At 39.6% G+C, this 22,272-nt stretch overlaps 1 protein-coding gene across 1 annotated transcript in view; it reads right to left on the reverse strand.

The window, feature by feature from the left end:
* Window positions 1-2,087: 2,087 nt before the first annotated feature.
* Window positions 2,088-22,272, reverse strand: part of LOC117011107 (FERM domain-containing protein 3-like) — a 36,880-nt gene continuing 16,695 nt past the window's right edge. Inside the window, 5 exon segments of the mRNA XM_033086386.1 lie at window positions 2,088-3,366; window positions 3,368-3,639; window positions 14,352-14,473; window positions 19,754-19,822; window positions 20,380-20,454. Coding sequence (XP_032942277.1) covers window positions 3,043-3,366; window positions 3,368-3,639; window positions 14,352-14,473; window positions 19,754-19,822; window positions 20,380-20,454 — 862 coding nt within the window. The 3' untranslated portion in view covers window positions 2,088-3,042.

The raw sequence follows: 22,272 nt of genomic DNA on the forward strand, positions 1-22,272 counted from the left end.
TCAGGTGTGGCTTGTAATCGTGAAATTACTGTACTTTTTAGTATCTCACCAACTGATGAGTAAAAAAATCATATTGAAAACATTGTAAGAGTCATAAGAAATTGTACTATATTATGTTCCAAGTACTTTGTGACAAAAAGTATTATTTGCAGAAAATCTTTCCCCATAAGAACTGCCATAACGATAGAAAGCTTTTCTCCAGTGTAATTTTATTAGGGATTCCTGCCATCATATCAACATACAAAACAATCAGGATGTTGACATATAGAAATGTGAAATTCACTGTACAAAGATAAGGCTCAAGTTACAGGTATATTTTCCCCTTACACTCCATGAAATAAAACCATTTTTAATTCTTCCCAGAGTTGTGTTTATAAATGTTAGACAAACCACAAAATATATTTCAAGTACATAACATTTTACAATATATCCAAGCACAGACAGAATTACACAATACTGTACCTATAGACACTCCATAGTCCAAGTCTGTCATCTTTACTAGTAGAAAGCTGCTACTCTCTCTGAATGTGCCCAGCCACGTCCTTCTGTGTGTGACATGGTCCTGGCCTTTAAGTTATAAGACTCTCATCACTTTTAGTTAAATTATTTTGATAAACCAGAGAATATAGGAAGGAAAGGTAAGAATTTTAAAAGGCCAGGTCTGAATACATGCACATGGTTAGTAAATGCAAGCATGTGTGCACACTTGCATTTAACCCTACATAAAACTTCACTGCACTGCACAATTGTTGAGAGTACATTCTCATGCAACTGAGCTATTTTCTGATTCTGATTTCTAAGAGTTAAATCAAGCATTACAATACTCCTACTTCTGGAGTCCTGTAATTCAAGTCTATTGTATCCAACTTTTTTTTTTTTTAAAGTGATTATCAGATTTCTAGGAAGTTGTATGGAACCATGTCTTCACAGTCCAGCAGGATGCCTGCTCTCACATCCTTCATCATTGAAAACACCTTTTCTGACCCCTTTGTTTAGCAACAATGCAAATGAGTAATTTCCATGTAAGATCAAAGGTCTACATTTGTTCACTCTCCATTTCTATTAGGCTGAATGGTTATTACCTTGTGGGAAAGGATCATTTAGCTGCAAGTAGCATAGGAAGAAATAGACAATAAATAACTAATCATAAGTGATTCTTCTGGGAAACAGATTAGCAAGGATAAAGACAATAAAAAACACAATTGTTTAGTTTAGTCTGTTGATGGGGAGATGAATAGCAATCCAAAAGTTTTCAGCTGAGGAAAGGAACTCCTAAGCCCTGTAACTGTTTGTCTTTTAAAAACTGGACAAGATTGGAAGGGAAGGAAAAATCCTCGATGAAAATTGTAATTTTAAAACTAGACACTTGCAAAGGCTTACAAGAGAAAATCAAGCAAAAGAGATTTCCTGATATTGGAACTAATAGAATTTATTTAGTAGGAATTAGACATATGGTTACAATGTGTTAAATGCACATCTAATAAAATAGCCTCAAATATGTCTCCAATTCATAAAGGTCTAAGCAGGAGAAAGAGTCTGACACCAAAATTGCTTCATTTAAATATGAAACAAGGATGCACTAAGATTGTGGGAGAAGAGGAATAAAAACTTTTTTGTCTTAAATACAACCTCTGTGATATATTTGAGGGCCTTCAAATAGTCTCAGCATTGACAGGATTTTATGTAAGTATATTCGCTAAGCTATATTGTGGAATACCTTTAGATAAAACCATGTTACACAAAACAGCATTAGATCTTGTAAGTGGGCTCATAATAACAAGGAATGAGGGTAAGTATGATGCTACATGTGAAAGGAAGTATATAGTATGCACAGAAAATATGTTGTCTTAGAGATTAGTCATAAAGGGCATCAAGCATGAAGATGCATCTCTTAAAGTCTTTAAGCCTTTAAATGTGAGCCAGTAGATTATTTTATATCAACTGTACACCCTAATGCTTTGCTTTTTTAAAAGAAGTATGAAAAATTATTCCTTTTTTCACCTTTTCATCCTCTTTGTGATTTTTAAAAGTAGCTTGCTCACCTACTGAATTGTTTTTGGGTCCTTTTTTTTCTTTTTTTTTCTTATTTTTCTTTTTTCTTTTTTTTTTTTTGCTACTTACTATTATTGTCTCCCGTTATGTACAATAATCTACATTTAGACTGAAGATTTAATCTTTCTCTAAACATACTGGGACTATCTTGTAAGGACTTTCTACAGAACTGATAAAATGGAAGACAACCTGACAGGTAAGAGGAAGGATCATTTCAGTTCTGCTCACTTCCCCAAGCTTTAGAACGGTGCCTTTCAGAAATTCTTTTGCATACTTGCTGTCATTTCACCTCCCCCAGGCAGCCCCTACTGAACTTGAGTGAACTTTCTGTGTGTTTCCCAAACACAGTCCCTTTATATAGAGCTACATTAAATTCATTCATTCTCCAGCCCTAGTTTAAAAACAAATAACTGGTAAAACACTAAAAACACCCTACATGCCCTTCTGCATTATTCTTACCAATGTACATTTAAATAACACCATTAGTTGTCTTTTACTAAAAATTTACCAAAATATCTTAAACACATAAAAATTTAAAAAAACAAACAAACAGAAAAACAAACAAAAACCAAAAACCCAGCATAAACATTGCTTGTATAGGCATTGGTTAGAAGAGATTGTTGCACTAAGGAGTATATTCAAAAATGTTTTCTTTCAATATCATCAGTTATAGTGTCATGGATTGAAAGGTTAAGGACAACAAAACTTATTGTGACCCTATCTTATATAATGCAATAAATGAGCTGGAAGTCTGAAATGTAATTAAAATAAAACTGCATTTTGGTTATTGAAAGGTGACTGTATAAGTTGGTAACTAAAATGGCAATGTAAGTATGTGAAGGGAACTGAAGAACCTGCAGAGTCTGTAACAAAACTGTACATAAAGATATGATGGCAGCTGCCAACACATGGGCCCAGGGGCACTATGGAAAGCTGTCACTAACTGAAATTTTGAATATAGCCCTTAGTTGTATCATATTCATGTAAAATTTAAAAGCCGCCCAGCATATCACGGATGAAGTTTATTTTGCAAGCCATCCACTGCCTAAGGGGGCAGTAATATTCGATATGAAACTGCTGAAACTCCGGTGTCTGGCGGATTTCATGAAGGAAAGAGATTTGAAGGTCTGACTCCAAGAGAACAAGGAAAAGGGGGAACACAAACAACAATAGTCCAAGACCCACAAGAAAAAGTCTGGAGAAACTCTTCACAAAAGCATTCACCTCTATGTTGCCCATTAGAAAGTCATAGCTCCACCTCAGGGCTCTCCGAGTTTCTTTCAGTTCTTCCTCCTCTGCAATTAAAAATGCATTTTTCATCTGCTTCAAGTTCCTCAAATGAATCGGTATCATCTTTCTCATTCTCTGCTCTTGGACAGGTATCAAAAAGCATGTTGATCTCATCATCAACGGGTGTGGGCAGCAAGCTGGCACTTGGATTGTATACCAGCTCTGAGATGGTTAAGGGTTCCTCTTTCATCTTCTCTTCCTGTTCAATGGCAAGATCAACATCCTTCCCAGTATCCTTTACTGGAGAGCTTGATGTCACAGGTACTGAAATCTCCTCTTCCTTTGGCAGTTGGATACCTGAGAAAATGACATTGAAACAATGGTACTAAACTTCTCACAGCCTAGTAGCAAACGTCAGCCTTCCAATAGTAACATCTAACAGATGTATGGGAAGAAGATTCTGCAATAATTTTGCATATTAAAACCAGACTGTACACAATTAACAAAAACTGGAAAAGCTTTTTGAAAGGGACAGTATCTTTACAACACTGTAGTACATCAGATCTGCTAAAGAGGGTCTGATACAGCTACCAAGAATAATAATGTAATGCAAACCAGAAAAGAGAGCAGCTTATTATCTGATTTCTGGTATAAATTAATGCTGACTACATGTGTGACTTGATGCTCTTTGTATAATATTAACAATTATAACAACAACAACAAAAACTACCAACTCTCCTTGCTTTGAGATGAATGGGTGCGGTAAGATAATAGCTAAGGTTGAGAATAGAGCATGACATTAAAAGGACACACCAGATTATCATGATAAATTCATGTTAAAAGTAAAAAGAGAAAAAGGAGAGGATTGATGATATGAGGATTAGATATCATCAGAACAGCCTTCCAATAGCCTTCCTCATCAGTAAAAAAAGCTGATTCTCCTGTCTTTTTTTTTCTTCTTTAGTTTTTTTCTCTCTTCTCTAAATTTCTCTCTCCCCTTCACAGATGAGACTTTCTCATGACACAACTCTCTGATCAAGTCCTTTCGTCCCAAAGCTTACTTTCATTTTTCCAGTCTAACAGCAACAAGTCTGCAAATAAGTCTAGCTGTTTGCAGCTCCATCAATACTTCAGTGACTGCCGTTAGTTGTCAGTCGCAAGAAAGGAAAGGAGGACAGCTGGGCAACAGACCTGCCTTACAAAAACAATGTTAAGACACCTCCTCATGGAAATTTCCCTTTTTGAGCATTCAAAATGGCCTAGACAGGTCTCTTCCCATGCAATTTGTTATCTTTTCCTTGCTCTCTAGACCTCACCGAACATGGTTCCAGATGAGTTTTTCACATTTTGGTCAAAGGACCAAAAAGACAATTTCTGCTTCCTTTCATTTCATCACTGAGCAAAGTAGCCTGGGTTAGCATCTGATTTTTTTTCTTCCTGAGCTGGCTTGTCATGTGCTCCTGTGGAGATGTTACCAGCTATCCACATTACCAGGGATGAAGAAAGAGGGCAGGACAGTTCCTTTCAGCAGCAAATGTACATAGATGAATTGAAACCTTGTCCTCAATAATTATTAGTTCAATAATTTAATTAGTCTTAATTTTTGTAAGTTTGATTTTACTTCATACCTAATAATTCCTTGCCTCAACTACTCTGTCCTCTCTTATCACAGCCAATTTAGAAATTCATCACATTTCATCATGAAACTTTTTTTCTGGAACTTAATTGTCTACACCAGTCTTTACATTAAGAAATACACTTGCTACAGCCATCAAGAGGAGGATACAAACCAACTGAAATGAGATACAACAGTGTATGAACACCAAGAAATGAGAACCGATTTGGAGCCTCTTTCGCCTAAGTAACAGAAGGTAATGCTGGGTCATCAAACCATACTCAGTTACTTGAGAGTATAGCCACGATACATAAAATTGCAAAAGCCAACATTGTTTAATTCTGGAACCCAGAATTAAGAATCAACACATTTCTTCAGACACACAGTACTACCACTTGATTCTCAAATATGATTTTCAATTATTCTTAGTATGAGTAAAATTTAAATTGAGCCACTTAGACATTTCAAAATGATTGAAAGCACCCAACTTTACTCTCCCAAATTTGAGAATTTTGGCCATAGGCCTCTCTATGGCAGCAAGGTCAGTAATATATCTTCATCATGTTTCTCATCATAGAGGACAGCTGTAGCCACCACAAAGAAAGGTCACCCCAATTTATAATTCTTGAGCCAACCCTTCCTCCTCAGAGTAAATTTCAGCTTGCAAAAAATACATAGCAAACACTAACAACATATATTAATTTTCATTAAATCTGTATTTTTTCCAACTAAATGGCAAACTTCTATGAGGTTAACCTGTTGATAGAAGGCAACAGAGGAACCTTTTCATGTGAGTGTTTTAGTTTCCTGAAGGGTTTGTATGAAAATTGTAATGTGTTGCAGCTCTAAAGCACACATCAAATTTACATTCCACTATTTCATTTCAACTGCTAAGAATTTTGAACTCCTTTATTTGTTATGGAAATTTATTAAATCAAAGTAACTGCATTTCATATCAGTCAAATACTAGTGTAAATCAATACTTGAATATTTTGACATGAGCAATAAATGCTACTGCAAGTGCATTTGATATTTAAAATAATTAAATCTATAAAGCTGGGGTTTTTTGCCACTTCATATTCTCTGTAGCAGCATGTTTTTTTAAGTCACAGAATGAGGAAAGAACAAGCTATTAATCAGGGGCAACATGACTGATTCCAGCAAAGTTTCAGCTATCTTGCAATATATAGATCAGTATGTCAAGCCATTCATAGTTAGATGGTTTCAAAAGACATAACTGTAAAATCATTATGGCAAATATAATTTACAAAGCTTATGTAGGCCTAAGAATATCACATTAAAGTCCCAAAATTCCACACTACAATGAATATTCCAGCAACACAAATTTAAGAGAGAAGAAAGTTTTTGGATTTTTTACTTTTCAGGTAGCCCTCAAGCGATCCAGTTATCTGAAGTAATAAAATCAAGTTAAAAGAAAAAAAAATCCTCAAAATATTCCAGTGGAATAAAATAGAATATGAAGGTTAAAACAAGCCCAACTCTTTAATTATTTTATTATTCTACTGCAAAACCTTTGCTTCTATTCATACATAAAAATTATTTTGGTACTGCCTTTATAACAGATTTTACAAAATTTGTTGGCACAATAGTTAAAATTTATGTGGTGTTCAGATTTAAAGTTGAGAATTAAATTACGTTTGAGAAGAACTACTTCTTTCCATTCTTTACTTTATAGTCTTACTGGCAATTTGCAATCCATAAATCAGAAACTTCTAATACAAATTACTGGAATATCAGGTAAACAAACTCAGATTTATTTCTTATATTTCCACAGCAAAAGTTTGCTATAATTTTCTGGCAACTAACAAATTTATCAAAGCCAGAGATCTCATTATCCTAGGTGAAACTCAGTATTCCTCTTCCACCAAATACTGTGATTGCCCCAAATCAGGAATGTGAACTGCTGGGTAAGACATGAGACTACTGTGGTCATCTGCTGTGAACATGAACGTGAAAGAGATGCCATAAATGTTGTCAGCTGCTAGTATTTTCTACAGGGGCCAAAATCAGCAGCTGAGGATTAACAAAATAAAGGGCAGCTCTGGCTCCACCATTCTTAAGAAGCTGCAGTTGCTGGGAGTACAGCACTCCGGAAAAATGTCTGCTTATTTAAAAATTCAGTTCACACATTGTCTGTTGGCCGGATATCCTGCACATGGCTTTTCTCACCAGAAACACAGTTACACACCTGTAACAGCTTTTTACATTGCAGAAATAAACAAGTATGAATATACCTTCATTTTAAAGATAGAAACGGAAAATTAGATATGGTCCAGAGAGAACAGTGCTAGGAACATTTCATACACACATGTAAACAATAGAGGCCAGCCAGGCTGCAATTAGGAGGAATCCTTCTTGTCCTTCTTACTTCTTCCTCTAGAAATATCATGTATCCTTTGTTTATTTTCCATGTGGACAAATTCATTTGTACTATGAATAGAATGACCTTTCAGAAGGAAGGAGAAAGTATTTTCTCACATTAACAAGGTGCTAGAGTGTCACAAAGCAAACACAGAAAATGAAACAGACTTTGGAATTGCATTGAATTTAAATATTTCCCTACACTGGATCTATATCAAGCAGGATTGCATCACAGCCAGACCTCGTGCCCTCAGAGACAGGAGGTCACAGATTTGTACCCACATCTCGTCCCCATAAAAGACACCTGTTGTAGCTTTGCAAGAGGAGTTAATCAATGACAGTTTATAGTAACTGTTTTTTAGGCAGTGACCTGGCCTTTCTGCTGGCCATTACTGTTTGTTTTAGTCTAATGGGAACTTCTAGAAGGGAGCAAAGCCCTGTCCAGTTGCCAGTTCATATGAGCTGCATGTTTGTGGCATCAGAGCTTGCCTCCCAGCTGTTTTGTGTCATGGTGTTTCAATGTTACAGCTAGTACAGGCAGTGAAGGCCACTGCTCTGCTTTTCACACCCCACAAAGGGCACCCAAAGCACAGAGGCAGAAGCAGAGCAGAGCACACTGCATCGCAGGCATTCGGGGATGCCTGTCTTCAATCTCCTTTTGGCCAGAGCTGTTGATCCTTTTCCAGAAGCAGGATTAAGCCGCAACAGGACTGAAGGAAGCATCAGGGAGAGACAACTGTGTATCATGGGAGCAGGAATGAGAAGGCAAGACACATCTGTCAGCAGTTCAGAGAAAGCAGGACCTGGTGATGGAACTGCAGTGACTCAGTGTCCAGCACCACGCCAAGAACAGTGAGGCTGAAAAGAGCCAAGTACTGATGTGAAAGCTTAGCACCCAAGCAAAAGGGCAAGCGGGACATTTCAGCATTTCCACTTGGAGGGGTGACCCCTCCTGACAGAAGGCAGCATGGCTCTGAAAGGGTCAGTGGGGTTCTCCCGAGGAGTCATATACACATATATATTTTGGGGGGTTTTTTGCATGTCTACTTCAAAAGGAATGACATACTATGAACAGTACTACAAAATCAAGGTGTTTAAGAACGGATGTGGACCCAACATACAAATCTCTTATGATTGGTGTCATTATATTAAACCAACAAGACGTCTTGCATCTCTTTGGAGCCAGTATTAAACCTCTGAGATGTAAGAATACAAAACACATGTCAATAATAATGCTTTTCCAATTTTGCTACTATTTTTGAATCAAGGGAATTAGGTGCATTCTCATAGATCCTACTGTTTCCCCTGAGTGGCAAATTCAAGAAGCAAAGACAACCAGGAGCTGTTGGTACTCAGAGATAAATGACAGCAAGAAGCCGTTTCTCCTGTATCTACTGCACTCACTGCTTTCCAATTTTCCAATATCAAAAGAGTAACAATATTCTAATCTTGTCAGAACATTTTCAGTTAATTCTTTGATTAAAAATTAGTTTCTGAAATGAAGACTCAATGCAAAGATTTAATACAGGTTAGTAAAAACTGAAATAATTTAACCTATAGGTGCCCAAATATCAAAGCAAACAGTACTAAAGAAAGCATGGAAAAACAAATTTTAAAATGTCTTACAAGATTGGACATATTTACTAACAGGGGGGCAATAGATCTTTGGCAAAGGAATTTCCTAAAAACCACCGCTTTTCTGTCCAAAGCAATACTGAATGCTTTTTGTTGCTTGGGTTGCACTCCTCTTGTGTGCAAAACTCATTGAAGTAAAAAGTTGAGCTGTCTCAGCTACTGCATTCAGCGGACATTCAAAATCTACTACCTTCTACTTTAACAACTATTTAGTTTTGTCATAAATTACTACAGTTTCAAAGTATTTCCCCCCACCTCTGTCCCAGAAAATACAAAGGCAAAATTCCAGTCCATTATTCATTGCCGATTAACAAATAAATCCACAATTTTCTGTAAGACATACAAAAAATTTATGTTTTGTCTCATTCATTCTCCACTTACAACTTCACTCTTGTCAGTAATTTGTCCTTATTCTCTGCTGTACATGTCATTTACATGTACAAGTACAATTTAATTGTACAAGTACAATTCCTTTCCAAGAGACAGTTATTATACATAAACTAAAGTAAGAGGGTTTTAAAAAGGGGTTGAGTAAAATAAATGTAAATTTACCAGCCCTTCGGCTGTGATCTTGGAGCCATGCCGCAGTAAACGAATGCATACTTCCTTGTTGCAGTGGTTAACCATCCGCAAATGAATGCTTCTCTTGGTTTGGATTTTTACAAGACATTTCACCATTTTGACTATTAATTCCTCTTCTCAAGGTCTTGTAAAAGCTCTAGCCATACCAGCTTTGACCTTTTATTAAGTTCCCACTGAGTTTTAAGAGACTAAACACAAGTCGCTCTCAATGAATCAAATGACAAGCTTCTAACATGGCCAACAAAAATATCCCAGCAGGGAACAGAATCAGAGGTTATTTTTAAACGTTTCCAAATGCCTCGTTAATGTACAATACAAACTTTCACAGCACCCATCTCAGTTAGCAGTTGCTAGCATAACAGCTGAACCACACACAGAGGCATAAAAATATCTAAGGCACAAAAACATAGTGCAGTTAAAAAAGAGGCCAGCATTCATAGTCCCATTATTTTTTAAAAAGCTTTAATATGCCAGTAATGTCAGTTCCCCATCACTACCTGAAAATTATTTCTGAAACTCATAGACACAATGGTAAAATCCTATGCTGTGCTTACAAACCTTAGTCACAAAGCCAACCAGTGAGATGAAAACACATTCATTTCTAGTCTAGAATGAAAACTGACCTGCCCATGTAAAAACAAGAACAGAACATTTATAACTGGGAAAAAAAATTTCTCCTCTTTACATATGAGTCCCACCTGGGGACAGTTGTTGGACAGATTCTTATTCACTAGAAGGAAATGTTGTTTCAGAAGGCTGGGCACTTCCCTGTTCCTGTCCAGCAGAGATACACAAGTTCCCAAAAAAAACATGATGCTCCTGTGCTGGCTGCTGCTAACTCTAGCTGGAAAGTAGAAGGTAACCATATGCATAACCCCAAGCTATCCTAATAGGAAAGAAACTCTTTCCTGATACACCTAAGCCACAGAGAAGAGGTAAACTGGAAGGATTGTACTCATGGGGATATATAGTCTCTCACTTCCCAGAATACCATCTGTAGTGTTTGTGACATGTTGTGCTATCTGAATCTTCATTAACTGACACCCTTGTTCTCCATGTACCAAAAAAATCAGTGATATGCATGAAAATATGTGGGAAAAAGAGGAGTAGGGGAGGGAGTCCTGCAAATGTCTATTTTATGCTCAGATATTTCTCTCATAAAGACATCTGCTTCAATGAAGCTTTTGGAAAGCATCTTTATGGTGGCTGCCTTCCTCACACAGCCTGTATAGAACAAATATCCAGTAGAGGAAATGTTTACTCCTTCCTCCGCTGGAGCAAAGATTTCTCCCTTTCCTTTTCTGCAAGCACTTTCTTGTGGTGTGAGGAAAGATGAAGTACCTCTTCCTTTCTCCATTTTATCACCCCCTTCAAAAGTAGAGTTCTGTCTTCTTTTCTCACTTTTATTCTCATAAACTGTTATAGAAACCTAAACAGGATCATTAAATTCTAACTAAAAGGGGTTTACTCTTGTTTGTGTACATGGCTAAAAAAACTGGAAAGCATGAATTGTTACAAAAATCTAACCACCAACGTATTCAATACGTAAAGGAAGGCCTATACAAGGACTTAAGTGTCAGCCAGACAAGGTTGTGAAAGATTTCCGACATCGGAAACATTTCCAAATGTCTCATAACATACATTGCAAACTTCCAGAGCATCCATCTCAGCTAGCAGTTGCCAGCATAACAGCTGAACCACACAGAAGCATGAAAATATCCAAGGCGTCAAATCTTAGTGCAAGGGAAAAAAAGGCCAGTGTGTTCCTGCATAATGATGTTGGGAAGTAAAATCTACCATTTGTCTGTCATGTGACCATGCTTATGCAAAAGAGAAATGACTGTGTAAATTTCAAATCACTCCCCATAGTTTTATCTACTTATAACTAAGGGAGGAATCTTAAAATCCTACAGCTGACTCAGAAACTGCTGGTCTATACTAACTCTCAGTAAGAACTATCTAAAAAAATTTAAATAGTTGTACCTACAAAAGCATCACATGCCTCTCCTCTACAATGAAATCTTACACAGCTGAGTACCTTCACAGAGACAGATAATCAGACTGAAGGTAGCAGGTGTGTGCTCATTCAGTACATAGAATCATTAAGGTTGGAAAGATCATCAAGTCTGTTAACCAGCACTGCTGTGTTCACCACTAAACCATGTTTCCAGGCACCACACTCCAGGCCTTTTGAACTCTCCAAGGAGGTTGATTCAACCATGTCCCTGGACAGTTTGTTCCAATGTCTGACCATCTTTTTGGTAAGGAAATTTTTCTTATATCCAAATCAAACTTTCTCAGATGCAATGTGAGGCCACTTTCTCTTGTCTGTTATTTATTATCTGGGAGTCAAGACCAATCAATCTGCACCTGGCCGCTCATCCTTTCAAGGAATTGTAGAGATGATAAGGTCACCCCAAGCTTCCTCAAGACTAAACAAGATCCCCCATAGGACTTGTGCTCCAAACACTGCACTCACACCAGTGTCCTTCTCCAGACATTCTCCAGGCCCCAATCTCTTTCTTATAGTGAGGGGCCCAGAACTGAACACAGGATTTGAGGTGCAGCCTCACCAGCACCGAGTATAGCTCAGTGCTTGCTCCATATGTAGTTGAATTGCATGCATTGTACTTCTTGTAGTGCTCCTATATAGATTCTGTGACTGTCTTCTTTTACTGTCTCATTTTGGTGAGACAAATTACTGCCTGTGGTGATCACTTGTCAACTGTTTTGCAGGTGGTAGTCCATTGTCTCTGGATTTTATAGCACCAGATGCTATCACAGCTTCACTTTTAGTAGACCATTAAAAAAAAAAATGCAAAACCCTGCCTCTCCAGTCAGAGGATATTAATGTGCTTTTGACAAGTGATGAAAGCTTCTTTTTGGTCACTTGATGCTTCTGTGCTGAGACATCATGCATGAATTATTGCTCTGATAACATTGACTTTTGCCCTTGGAGCGAAAAAATGAAAGTATGCTTCACTGGGCCAAGACATATACAAAGGTAACAAGCCTATTTCATGTCTATAGCGCACCAAAAGCAGTTTCCCAAGGCAGTTGTGTCAGTCTCAGACCTGGATGCCTCCCCATCCTTATGTCCTTCTCATGCCCTTACCCCAATACAGGACCTTGGTAGACCCTCTTGCTGAGCCACTCAAATGTTGAGTCAGGCAATAATAGGACACTGCACAGTTGAGAGGTCTTTTGTTTGGATTTTTTTGGTTTTTTTGTTCTAATTCAGTCTGCTTTTGTTATGAGTTTGGTTTGTTTTTGCTGTTGTTGTTTTGAATTTATTTTATTTACTAGTTTTTTGGGGGTTTTTTGGGTTTTTTTAACTCCTTTTACCCGTTCACACTGGTATGATTAGTGCTGGTGCAAAGGAGAATGTGGGAATCCACAGAAGTGATGTTGGGAAGGGAGCAGTATCACTGTTGGAGAGCTGAGATCAGTTTGAGCTGCAATTTGATACTATGGCCAAATTTTCTGCAGGAAAAGACTGTTAACTTAGCAGCTGGTGATATTTAACAACATATAAACATATAAAGTATGTAGTTAAATACCACCAGCAAATATGTCTATTAGCTCATCATAGTAACAACAATCTGTCGGACTGAAAGGAAATGTAATTTTCAAACTTGCATAACACAAACAAGAACTGCCTGGTGAGCATATAGCAATAAGACACCAGTTTCCAGAAACGGATTTCATTGCCTAGAGTTGTAAGTGTAGTTACAGGATGCAAACAAAGACGTGTAGCTGTACGCAGCAAGCTGTTGTTACACCCTGCAGTGGTGACAGCTGCCCAGAGGAAACACAGCGGTGGTACTTGGCTGCTAGAAGGCAAATTCTCAGATACATGTATTTCACAGCAGAGGGTAAACAAGTAACTGTTAAAACTAACAGCTGCTACTACTAATTACAATGAGGAATGCACACAGACAATGTAATTTACCCTGTGCTTGCTACATTCAGTGTCCAAACTCCCAAGAATGAACAAAACATGTTCATACAACTCCTATGAAATAAAATCAGGACATACTCCCATGAAAATGAAGATACTCAGCTATTTTCTCTTTCCCATTGATCAAAACAAAGCAACAGCAAAGATCATATTTCCCTACCTCTCAAACAATTATCTCACTACATCTCAAGCAAGAACCAGGGTCAGATTTTGTTTGATTGGCTTCATTTTTATTAGGACAAAGGCAATTATGCTCATTTGAGCTGCCAATGGTGTTCATGTCATTTTTTGTGACCATTTCTCAAAAAGAAAGGTGTTCAATGTGATATTTAAAATATCAAGAAATACAGAAATACATGGAAAACACTGTTCTACAGAATAAATTGAAGCTGATCTTCCAATAGCATCCCTTTTTGTCAAGGAAGATAAATTAACAGATCTTTTATAGCTGATCTTCAAAAAATGTCCTTTTTTGGTCAAGGAAATTAAATTAGCAGACTAAAGCAGAAAGAAAGAAATATAAAAGCAAAGGAAATTGAGAAAAACAAAACATCCAGCAGTAAACTGCCTGTTTTCACTCCTGAGTGACTGCTGACTATTAGAAAAAGGTGCCGTCTTGAGACTATCTATTTCCTAAGATCCTTTGCCTGAGAATTTAAAAGATTTTTTGAAACAGAAATCAAATGGCAGTAACTTTCCTCACAATGTATCTTGCATAAAGCTTATGCACAGTTTCTTAAGAAAATGGTAATTTCTGGGTATGACATACAGAGGTTTGATGATGTATTCCTAATGAAAATTATTAGATTTTTCTTCTGTATCCCTCAATCAGTATCACACTTTCTTCCATATACTTTGTAATTAATATTGAAAGGAATTGGGTAAGTGACTCACCTTCATCTAAAGGAACCTCTTCCTCCTCACAGGGAGAAGGAAGTAGAGGCTGCAGAGGTTCCATGTTGATTATGAGTTGTTTGTTCAAGGAGGGAGAGCTGCGACTCTGGGTAATGTTGGTTCTAAAAGAATGAGGAAAACAGAGTCAGTTTGCTTACTGGAAATAACTGCAGCCCAGTAGGTCTCATCTCAGAATCATTTTGCACAAATTACTTTGAAGCCTTGAGCTGCTGTAAAAAGCTCTAAACATTGAATGCTGCTTTGAGCTGTGTTATGTTGCACCCTCCACAGATATAAACATTTCAACATCTGATGTGTGAGAAAGATTTTGTGCTGATTTACCTCCTTTACACTGCCTGACTTCCTTTCGTCTCAGGCAGGACTTCAGTGTGTTGCTCCTCTCCACAGTGCACAGCAAAAGTAATTTCACGATTATAAGCCGCACCTGATTATAAGCCGCATGTTACAATACAGAGTGTGATAAAAGGTATCTATTCTATCACCATCTCTTGAGGGTGGGGGCAGTGATCCTTATCTCTGCGGGAGATGTTCTGCTAATGGGCCATCCATTGAAACCAGCCAGGGCATTTTTCTTTATCTTTTCACAACCCATCCTTCCTCCAGCGAGTCATTTTCTGCTAATGGCCCATTGAGTCCCACTGTGTGACTGATAAAATTACTGCATCCCATTGGAAGTTGCTCCAGCCATGGGGAAGAGCCCAACATTTCTTACCAAGATAAAAAGAGAGGTTTTGGGACACTAAAGGAGCCCCTTTCTCCACTGGACTCCAGAGGAAAACTGGATTGCTCCACATCACCACTGGACCTTTAGAGGGAAACTGCACCTTGTACAGGAGCACTGCTTCAACTGAATCACATATGTCACTGCAGGAGGACTGCAACCACCATTTAATGGGACTGCTACCAACACCCTGCCTGACGGGGTGTCAGGTTGTACTCTGACTTTGTCAGGTTTGCAGTTTGTTTCTTTGTAGTACTGTATTTCTATTTTAATTTCCCTAGAAAAGAACTGTTATTCTTAATTCCCATATTTTTGCCTGAAAGCCCCTTGATTTCAAAATTATAATAATTTGAAGGGAGGGGGTTTACATTCTCCATTTCAAAGAGAAGCTCCTGCCTTTTTCAGCAGACACCTGTCCTCCAAACCAAAACAGCAACTTTTTGTTCTTTGTCTGTATATAAGCCACACCTGATTATAAGCCGCACTTTGGGTTCGGACCAAAATTTTAGTCAAAATGGTGCGGCTTATAATCGTGAAATTACTTTATTTGGATTCAAGGAAGGGGAAAGTGGTTCCATTGCCTCCAGAACTGGATAAAGGATTTGTTACAGTTTGAGTGCTGAGGATCAAAGACTAAAGCAGGAACAGCTGTATCCCTGTGGTTTACAGATACAGAGTGCTCTCACTCATGCCCAAGTACCCCAGACGCTGCCTCGACACCATGCCTCCCAGCACTCAGGCTGGTTTTCTTTCTTACCTTACTTTTCTTTCTTGCCTTACTTCACTCTAAGAGGCTTTCCTGGTATCAGGTGTTGAATACACTCTGGAAAGCTTGACTGATTTTCTTCAGTCATGGTGCTTATTAGCCAAAAAATATATTACTGAGAATACAAAATGGCTCTTTTGAATATGTTATCTAGGATTTACATGATACAGACCTGAAGCAAGAGTCCTGCAGTAAATCTTAACCATTGTATTATAAAATATTTGCTTTGACAAAAGCCAAGATGAAAGTGAAGAGTATTCTACTTGACTTCAAAAGGTGTATCAATACAGTGTTTAAGTTTGCAAAATGCATTTCAAAAGGCTCAACTTAAAATTCCACATAAATAAACTGAACAAAGAACCTATTGCAAGTCAGAAGATGGACCTGTGTGTTGCTGAAGGTTTAGGTAAATGTGGGACACGGGTGTCCAGCTCTTGACCCACACTACCTGTCAGTAAATATTCTGTGGGAATAAATAAGCTTTCTTGCTCAATTGACATGATTCCCTGTGCCATAACACATGTCCAGAGATATTTATATCTTAATTTGCATTCTCTGAACCCTCTCTGATAAATATTTAGTTTAAATTTTCACTATCTGCAGACAGTTTTCACTTAGATTATTATAATTACAGTAATTCCAACCCAAAGGTAAATCCATAGGCTTTTTATGCAATCCCTGAACCTTTGTGCTTGTTGTAAAAAGTTCTCAAGCAGCTCTCAAAATATGAGTTGTGCCTGGGAGCATCCATGGGCTTCTGCTCCATACTTATCTACAAAGATGCCTCCTTCAGGCATGCCCCAGAAGCAAAACATTAAATTATTCATTTTGTATTTGTCAGAAGAACTTGCCACTGCATTAATCCTGCATGACCACACACTCCAACAGATTTTCAATACACATTGCCTTAAGTGTAATATCCAAACACAAAGATACTGAGCAGCACCCATCTCTCAACTGCATGTTTCTTTCTTAATGCAACCATGGTACGACTGAATTTACTTTGAGGGTGAGGGCACAGGGAGGAAAAGCTTTATATAGACATATAGATATATATTTACCTTGAATCAAATATTTTTTTCTGAATGTTTTGCTTCTGAGAAGTCATCATTTCCATCTTTGACAGAGGAAATTTTTTTAAAACATGCCTCTTTTTTTGAGCTGGAAATTTTCTATAATTTTTGCCTGCTTGTGCTTTTAGAAGAATCAGCTACGTCTTGTCTCCCATTGCACAACCTGAGCTGTAAAAGCACCTGAAATCATTATATTCCTTAGTCTTTCTAAGAAACTAAACTTGGAGTTTCCATAATATGCAAGCTTTGTTAGAAGGTTAATATGATAGATATTAGATAATAGATATGCATTGTATTTATTGGTGTTAAATCCATATGATGTTGCTTTATAAACTTATTTGCTCTCTGATCTGTTTCTTTATCTACACTGAGTTTTCAACTATATATTTAAAATACTTCTAAATAAAGAAATAAAAGAAAAGCAAAATACAAAAAAGAAACCTCTTGGAAAGTAGGCAATAAACTATTTCCTAAAGTGAGTAACTATTCTCATTTAACATACATTTGTGTGACCAAGTATTTTATGCTACCTCAATGAGGCATCTATATTCTGCATTCTATGTTTTCAATTAACACATTCTAGACTTTCAGTTACCCATTTTAAAGTGTAATCTGGAAAAATATGTTTGAAAGTGTGTCAGCATGGCCTAAATCGCAATTACATAGTAGGGCTGGACAACATATTATAAATATCTCCTGCAAATAATTTCCCATCTTTTAGTAAAGACAACACACTTTTATCTCAAATATAGACAGAACAGCAGTATTGAATTAAAAATAAACAAAGCGTATTCCCCCCAAACATGAAATCTCAACAAAAACCGGAATATCGCTGTAGAATGTTCAGACTGTTAAGTAACCTGGTTTTAAAAAAGGTTTCCAGTAGTTTTCCCTCATGACCTCCTTCTTTTCGGAAGTGTTTTAATCAGGTTCTTAGGAACTTTTACTATCACTACAATGACTGATAAGGACCTGAAAGCATTAGTTTTCCAGCAATCTCCAGCAGCTTATTTCTTACAAGCCAAATTTTCCTCTGAAAAACGATTCTCCAGTACTTCTTCCTATTTACTGAATGAACTTCATGCTCTTTAACTGGACTGCATTATGGAAAAGCTATGAAGTATACTTTGAAATATACCCATAAACATAAAAACCAAGAAATTTCAAAATCAAACAAAATCTAGGAATGAAATTAGAATTTACAGTAATTTCACGACTATAAGGCGCACCCTTTTGACTAAAATTTTCCCCCGAACCCAGAAGTGCGCCTTATAGTCTGGTGCGCCTTATCTGATGGACTAAGTTCGGAAATTTGCAAACCTGGAAGTGAGAGCTGCGAGCCGCGGGGCGAGCCGGCAGGGCCGCGGCTGCTGGGTGGAGGTGGGGACATGGGGCTGCAGCTGCCGGGAGGAGGCGGGGCCGAAGGGCCGGGACTGCCGGGTGCCCATGAGGCCCGGACTGCCGGCTGCCTGCGGGGCCGGGGCTGTTGACTGGAGGCGGGGCCGCGGGACCAGGGCCGCTGGGTGGAGGTGAGGCTGGTGCTGCTGGGTGCCTTCGGGACCGGGGCTTCTGGGTGCCTGCGGGGCCACGGGACCGGGGCTGCTGGGTGCCTGCAGGACTGGGGCTGCTGGGTGCCTGCCCGACCGGGGCTGCTGGGTGCCCGCGGGGCCACGGCTTCCAGGTGCCGGTGGCACCGGGGCTGCTGGGTGCCCGCGGGACAGGGGCTTCCAGGTGCCTGCAGGGCCGGGTGCTGGGTGCCTGGGGGACCGGGGCTGCTGGGTTCCCACGGGGCCGCACACCGGGGCTGCTGGGTGCCTGGGGGCCATGGGACAGGGGCTGCTGGGTGCCTGCAGAACCAGGGCTTCCTGGTGCCTGCGGGGCCACGGGACCAAGGCTGCTGGGTGCCAGCAGGGCCGCGGGGCCGGGGCTGCTGGGTGCCTGCCCGACCGGGGCTGCTGGGTTCCCACGGGGCCGCACACCGGGGCTGCTGGGTGCCTGCGGGGCCACGGGACAGGGGCTGCTGGGTGCCTGCAGAACCGGGGCTTCCAGGTGCCTGCGGGGCCATGGGACCGGGGCTGCTGGGTGCCTGCGGGGCCACGGGACCGGGGCTCCTGGGTGCCTGCCCGACCGGGGCTGCTGGGTGTCCGCGGGACCGGGACTTCCAGGTGCCCGCGGGGCCGCGGGACACGGGCTGCTGGGTGGAGGCAAGGCCGGGGCTTCCGGGTGCCCGCGGGGCCGGGGCCGCTGGTTGTTCGCGGGACCGGGGCTGCTGGCTGGAGGTGGGGCTGGGCCTTCCGGGTGCCCGCGGGGCTGCGGCCGCTGGGTGCCTGCGGGGCTGCGAGGCCGGGGCTCCTGGTTGGAGGCGGGGTCGGGGCTGCCAGGTGGAGGCGGGGCCATGGTGCCACGGCAGCCGGATGGAGGCAGGGCCTCGGCCAGCAAGCACACGGGGGAGCTGGGGGCGGAGCCTCGCTGCAAAAAAAAAAGTGCGCCTTATAGTCCGGTGCGCCTTATGGTCGTGAAATTACTGTACTTTTCTGTTAGGATCATATAATAGCAGTTTATGCCATAACACAAAAAAAAAAAAATGTTTTCAATCTGACTCATTAGTTAAACTCATCTTCAAAGCAGCATAGGTTAAGTTCTCTTTTACAGGAGACATTAGTCAAATTGTCAGACATATATTTCCTAAGGCTTGCATGTGTAATTCTGGAAGCTCAGAATGACACCCATTGCACCTGATAGTAAAGGAAGGAGAACACTGCTGTAGAGAACAATAATCCTCCCTAGTCCTCAAAGTTTGATACTGAATGTCAAGACATACCTGTGAACTTCAGGAGGTTCCCTCTGGATTTTAGAGCTTGCCTCCACAACCTCTTTGGCTACTTTTCCACTGCATTATAAAATGGAATGAATACTCAAGTAAATACTAAGATACATGCAAGAGCTACATAAATGTGAACAATTAAGTAATATTACAAAAAGAAATTAAAGGAAAGGGGAAAAAATGCAATAAAGTGCATGCAAAATGTCCCAGAATAAAACTGTGCTGACTACTTGCTCACAAAGCTACCAAAGGAAAAGCACTCTTTTTGTAGTACAATACCACAAGTGGAACTGGACTGCCTCTTTGTATCACACTTGATTCAGAGCTGCCCAGAGGGCATAAAATCCCTGCACTGGACGCACATCCTTATTTTCACAGAAGCTGCACTGAAAGAGGAGCTATCTGCTGGTGGAACTACTCTTGACAGAAGTATCTGTGTGAAAACTCCTGCTTATTTTTTAAGTGACATTAGAAGAGACAACAGAGAGACTTTCAAATCTTGCATCAGGTAGATATGAACAGATCCTCTATCAGGAAAAGCCCTGAATTTGTCCTGAGTAATTACTGACATTTTCCTACTTCCTGAAATTATTTACCTTGAATAAGAAACAGCAAACACTCACCTATATCGAAATCTACTGCCTTTAAAAAATATCTTGCTGCTGGACATTGTCTTGATCTGACTGGACTTTGCATACCTTGAAGAAAAATAACAGAAGCTGTCACCTTTTTCAAGGACATGATAATCAAAAATGAACAAGGCAAACTACAAGCTTTGATATTTTTATGCCATAAAGTAATATTAAAAATTCAGCTTTTCAACTTTTTAAGGTCTTTATACAAACTAGATTATGAAACACACATAAAATCATTCAGACAGCATAGAATGACTGAACATGGAACAAGTGATTGTCATGAAAACAAGAATATTAAATGCAGACATATGCTGCATCTCTATGAATTTTCATTCTCAGGATGAAGGAAAGACCATGGTATACCAAAAGCCTCTGAGACGTGTCATAACACCAACACCACCTTGTTTATGGGAAAATACGGCTAATTTTGCTTTTCCACTGAGAAACAAAGAAATAATAAAGACAACAACTTGTCTCCCAAAGTAGGTGCAATTCCAATATCTCTATTCAGTCAACTTCTTAGGGGCCTACATCATAACCTTCTGCTTCTGTAATCACCAAGCACACAGCAACCTCTTATCACAGTCTTTAATAACAATGACCATGGAAAAGCCTCTCACACATGCCATTTCCTTGATGTTCTCTTGAAAAATGGCAAATTGATTTTGTCTTGAGTCTCCATTGCCAGACCCTACTAAACAACTTTCCATGGTTAATATCTACTTGAATAACTGCAACTGAACCTGAACCTGGATCAAGAAAAGACTAAAGCTCTGTTTTCCAAAATATGTCATGTGATCATGACCATACCTTAAATTCCAACTCTCAAACTCTTCTAGGAAGAGGAGAGGACCAAATTAAATTAAGGCAAAGTGTCATTGCCAGGAATTATTTACACAATCTCACTATGTCCCCTTTAATCTTATTAGAACATCTTTTTGATATTATACAAAACGAACAAATTGGATTTTTCTAATGCTGCTAAGAAACAGCCCCCATTGTACAACTTTATTTCTCTGAAATGTGAGAAGCATTTCCTGTTTCAAAACTATGATCTGAAGGCTTTATTTATAGATAGTTTTTGGCTTCAATTTCATATTTGAAGGATTGTTTGTATTCTTGTGCATCCTTCATATTAAACATCACAATTTTTCAATCTGTTGTTCATGTTCCTATTCATTGAGTGACATTTCCAATCTTTATTCCATTAAAGGAGTCCTCTTGAAAGACCCACTAAAACTAAAACAGGTTTTTGTTTTTTACTTTAAGTAATCATTGTTAAGGAACAATTCCACTTCATAAGGTAATTTGGAAAGTATAAAAGAGATGAGGGAAACAGCATTGAACACAGCAAGGTTGGAGAAGAACAAGGGGGATGAGGTAATCCAGGTGTTGGAGCAGATTCTATTCTGGAGCAAATGGAGAAAACTGTGGGGAAGGAGGCTGTCCTGCTGCAGCCAAACACAGAGCAGATATCCTCACTGCAGGCCGTGTAAGACCCTGCAGCAGGTCAACATGCCCTGAAGGAAGCTGCAGCCCATGGAGACCTCACACCCCTGAGCTGGCTCCAGGCAGGCACTGTGGCCCATGGAGAGGAGCACAAGATGCAGCAGGTATATCCTGAAGGACTGCAAGCACATGGGAAGGACCCATGCTTGGCAGTTCATGAAGGAGACTGGAGTAGAGGAAGGAAGGAGCAGCAGAGAGAGCTGCAATCCCTGTTCTCCATCCCCTGAGCCACTCAGGGCAAGGAGGATGTATAGGAGCCAGAAATGAAGGAGTAAAGTTGATTCTGGAATGAAATGGGAAGGGTGGTTTTAGTTTAGTCTCTGATGGCAATTTGAAATAGGGTGAAAAGGTCAAAAGGAAATTAAGTTAAAT

This window comes from Catharus ustulatus, chromosome Z, assembly GCF_009819885.2.
Source record: "Catharus ustulatus isolate bCatUst1 chromosome Z, bCatUst1.pri.v2, whole genome shotgun sequence".
NCBI lineage: Eukaryota > Metazoa > Chordata > Aves > Passeriformes > Turdidae > Catharus > Catharus ustulatus.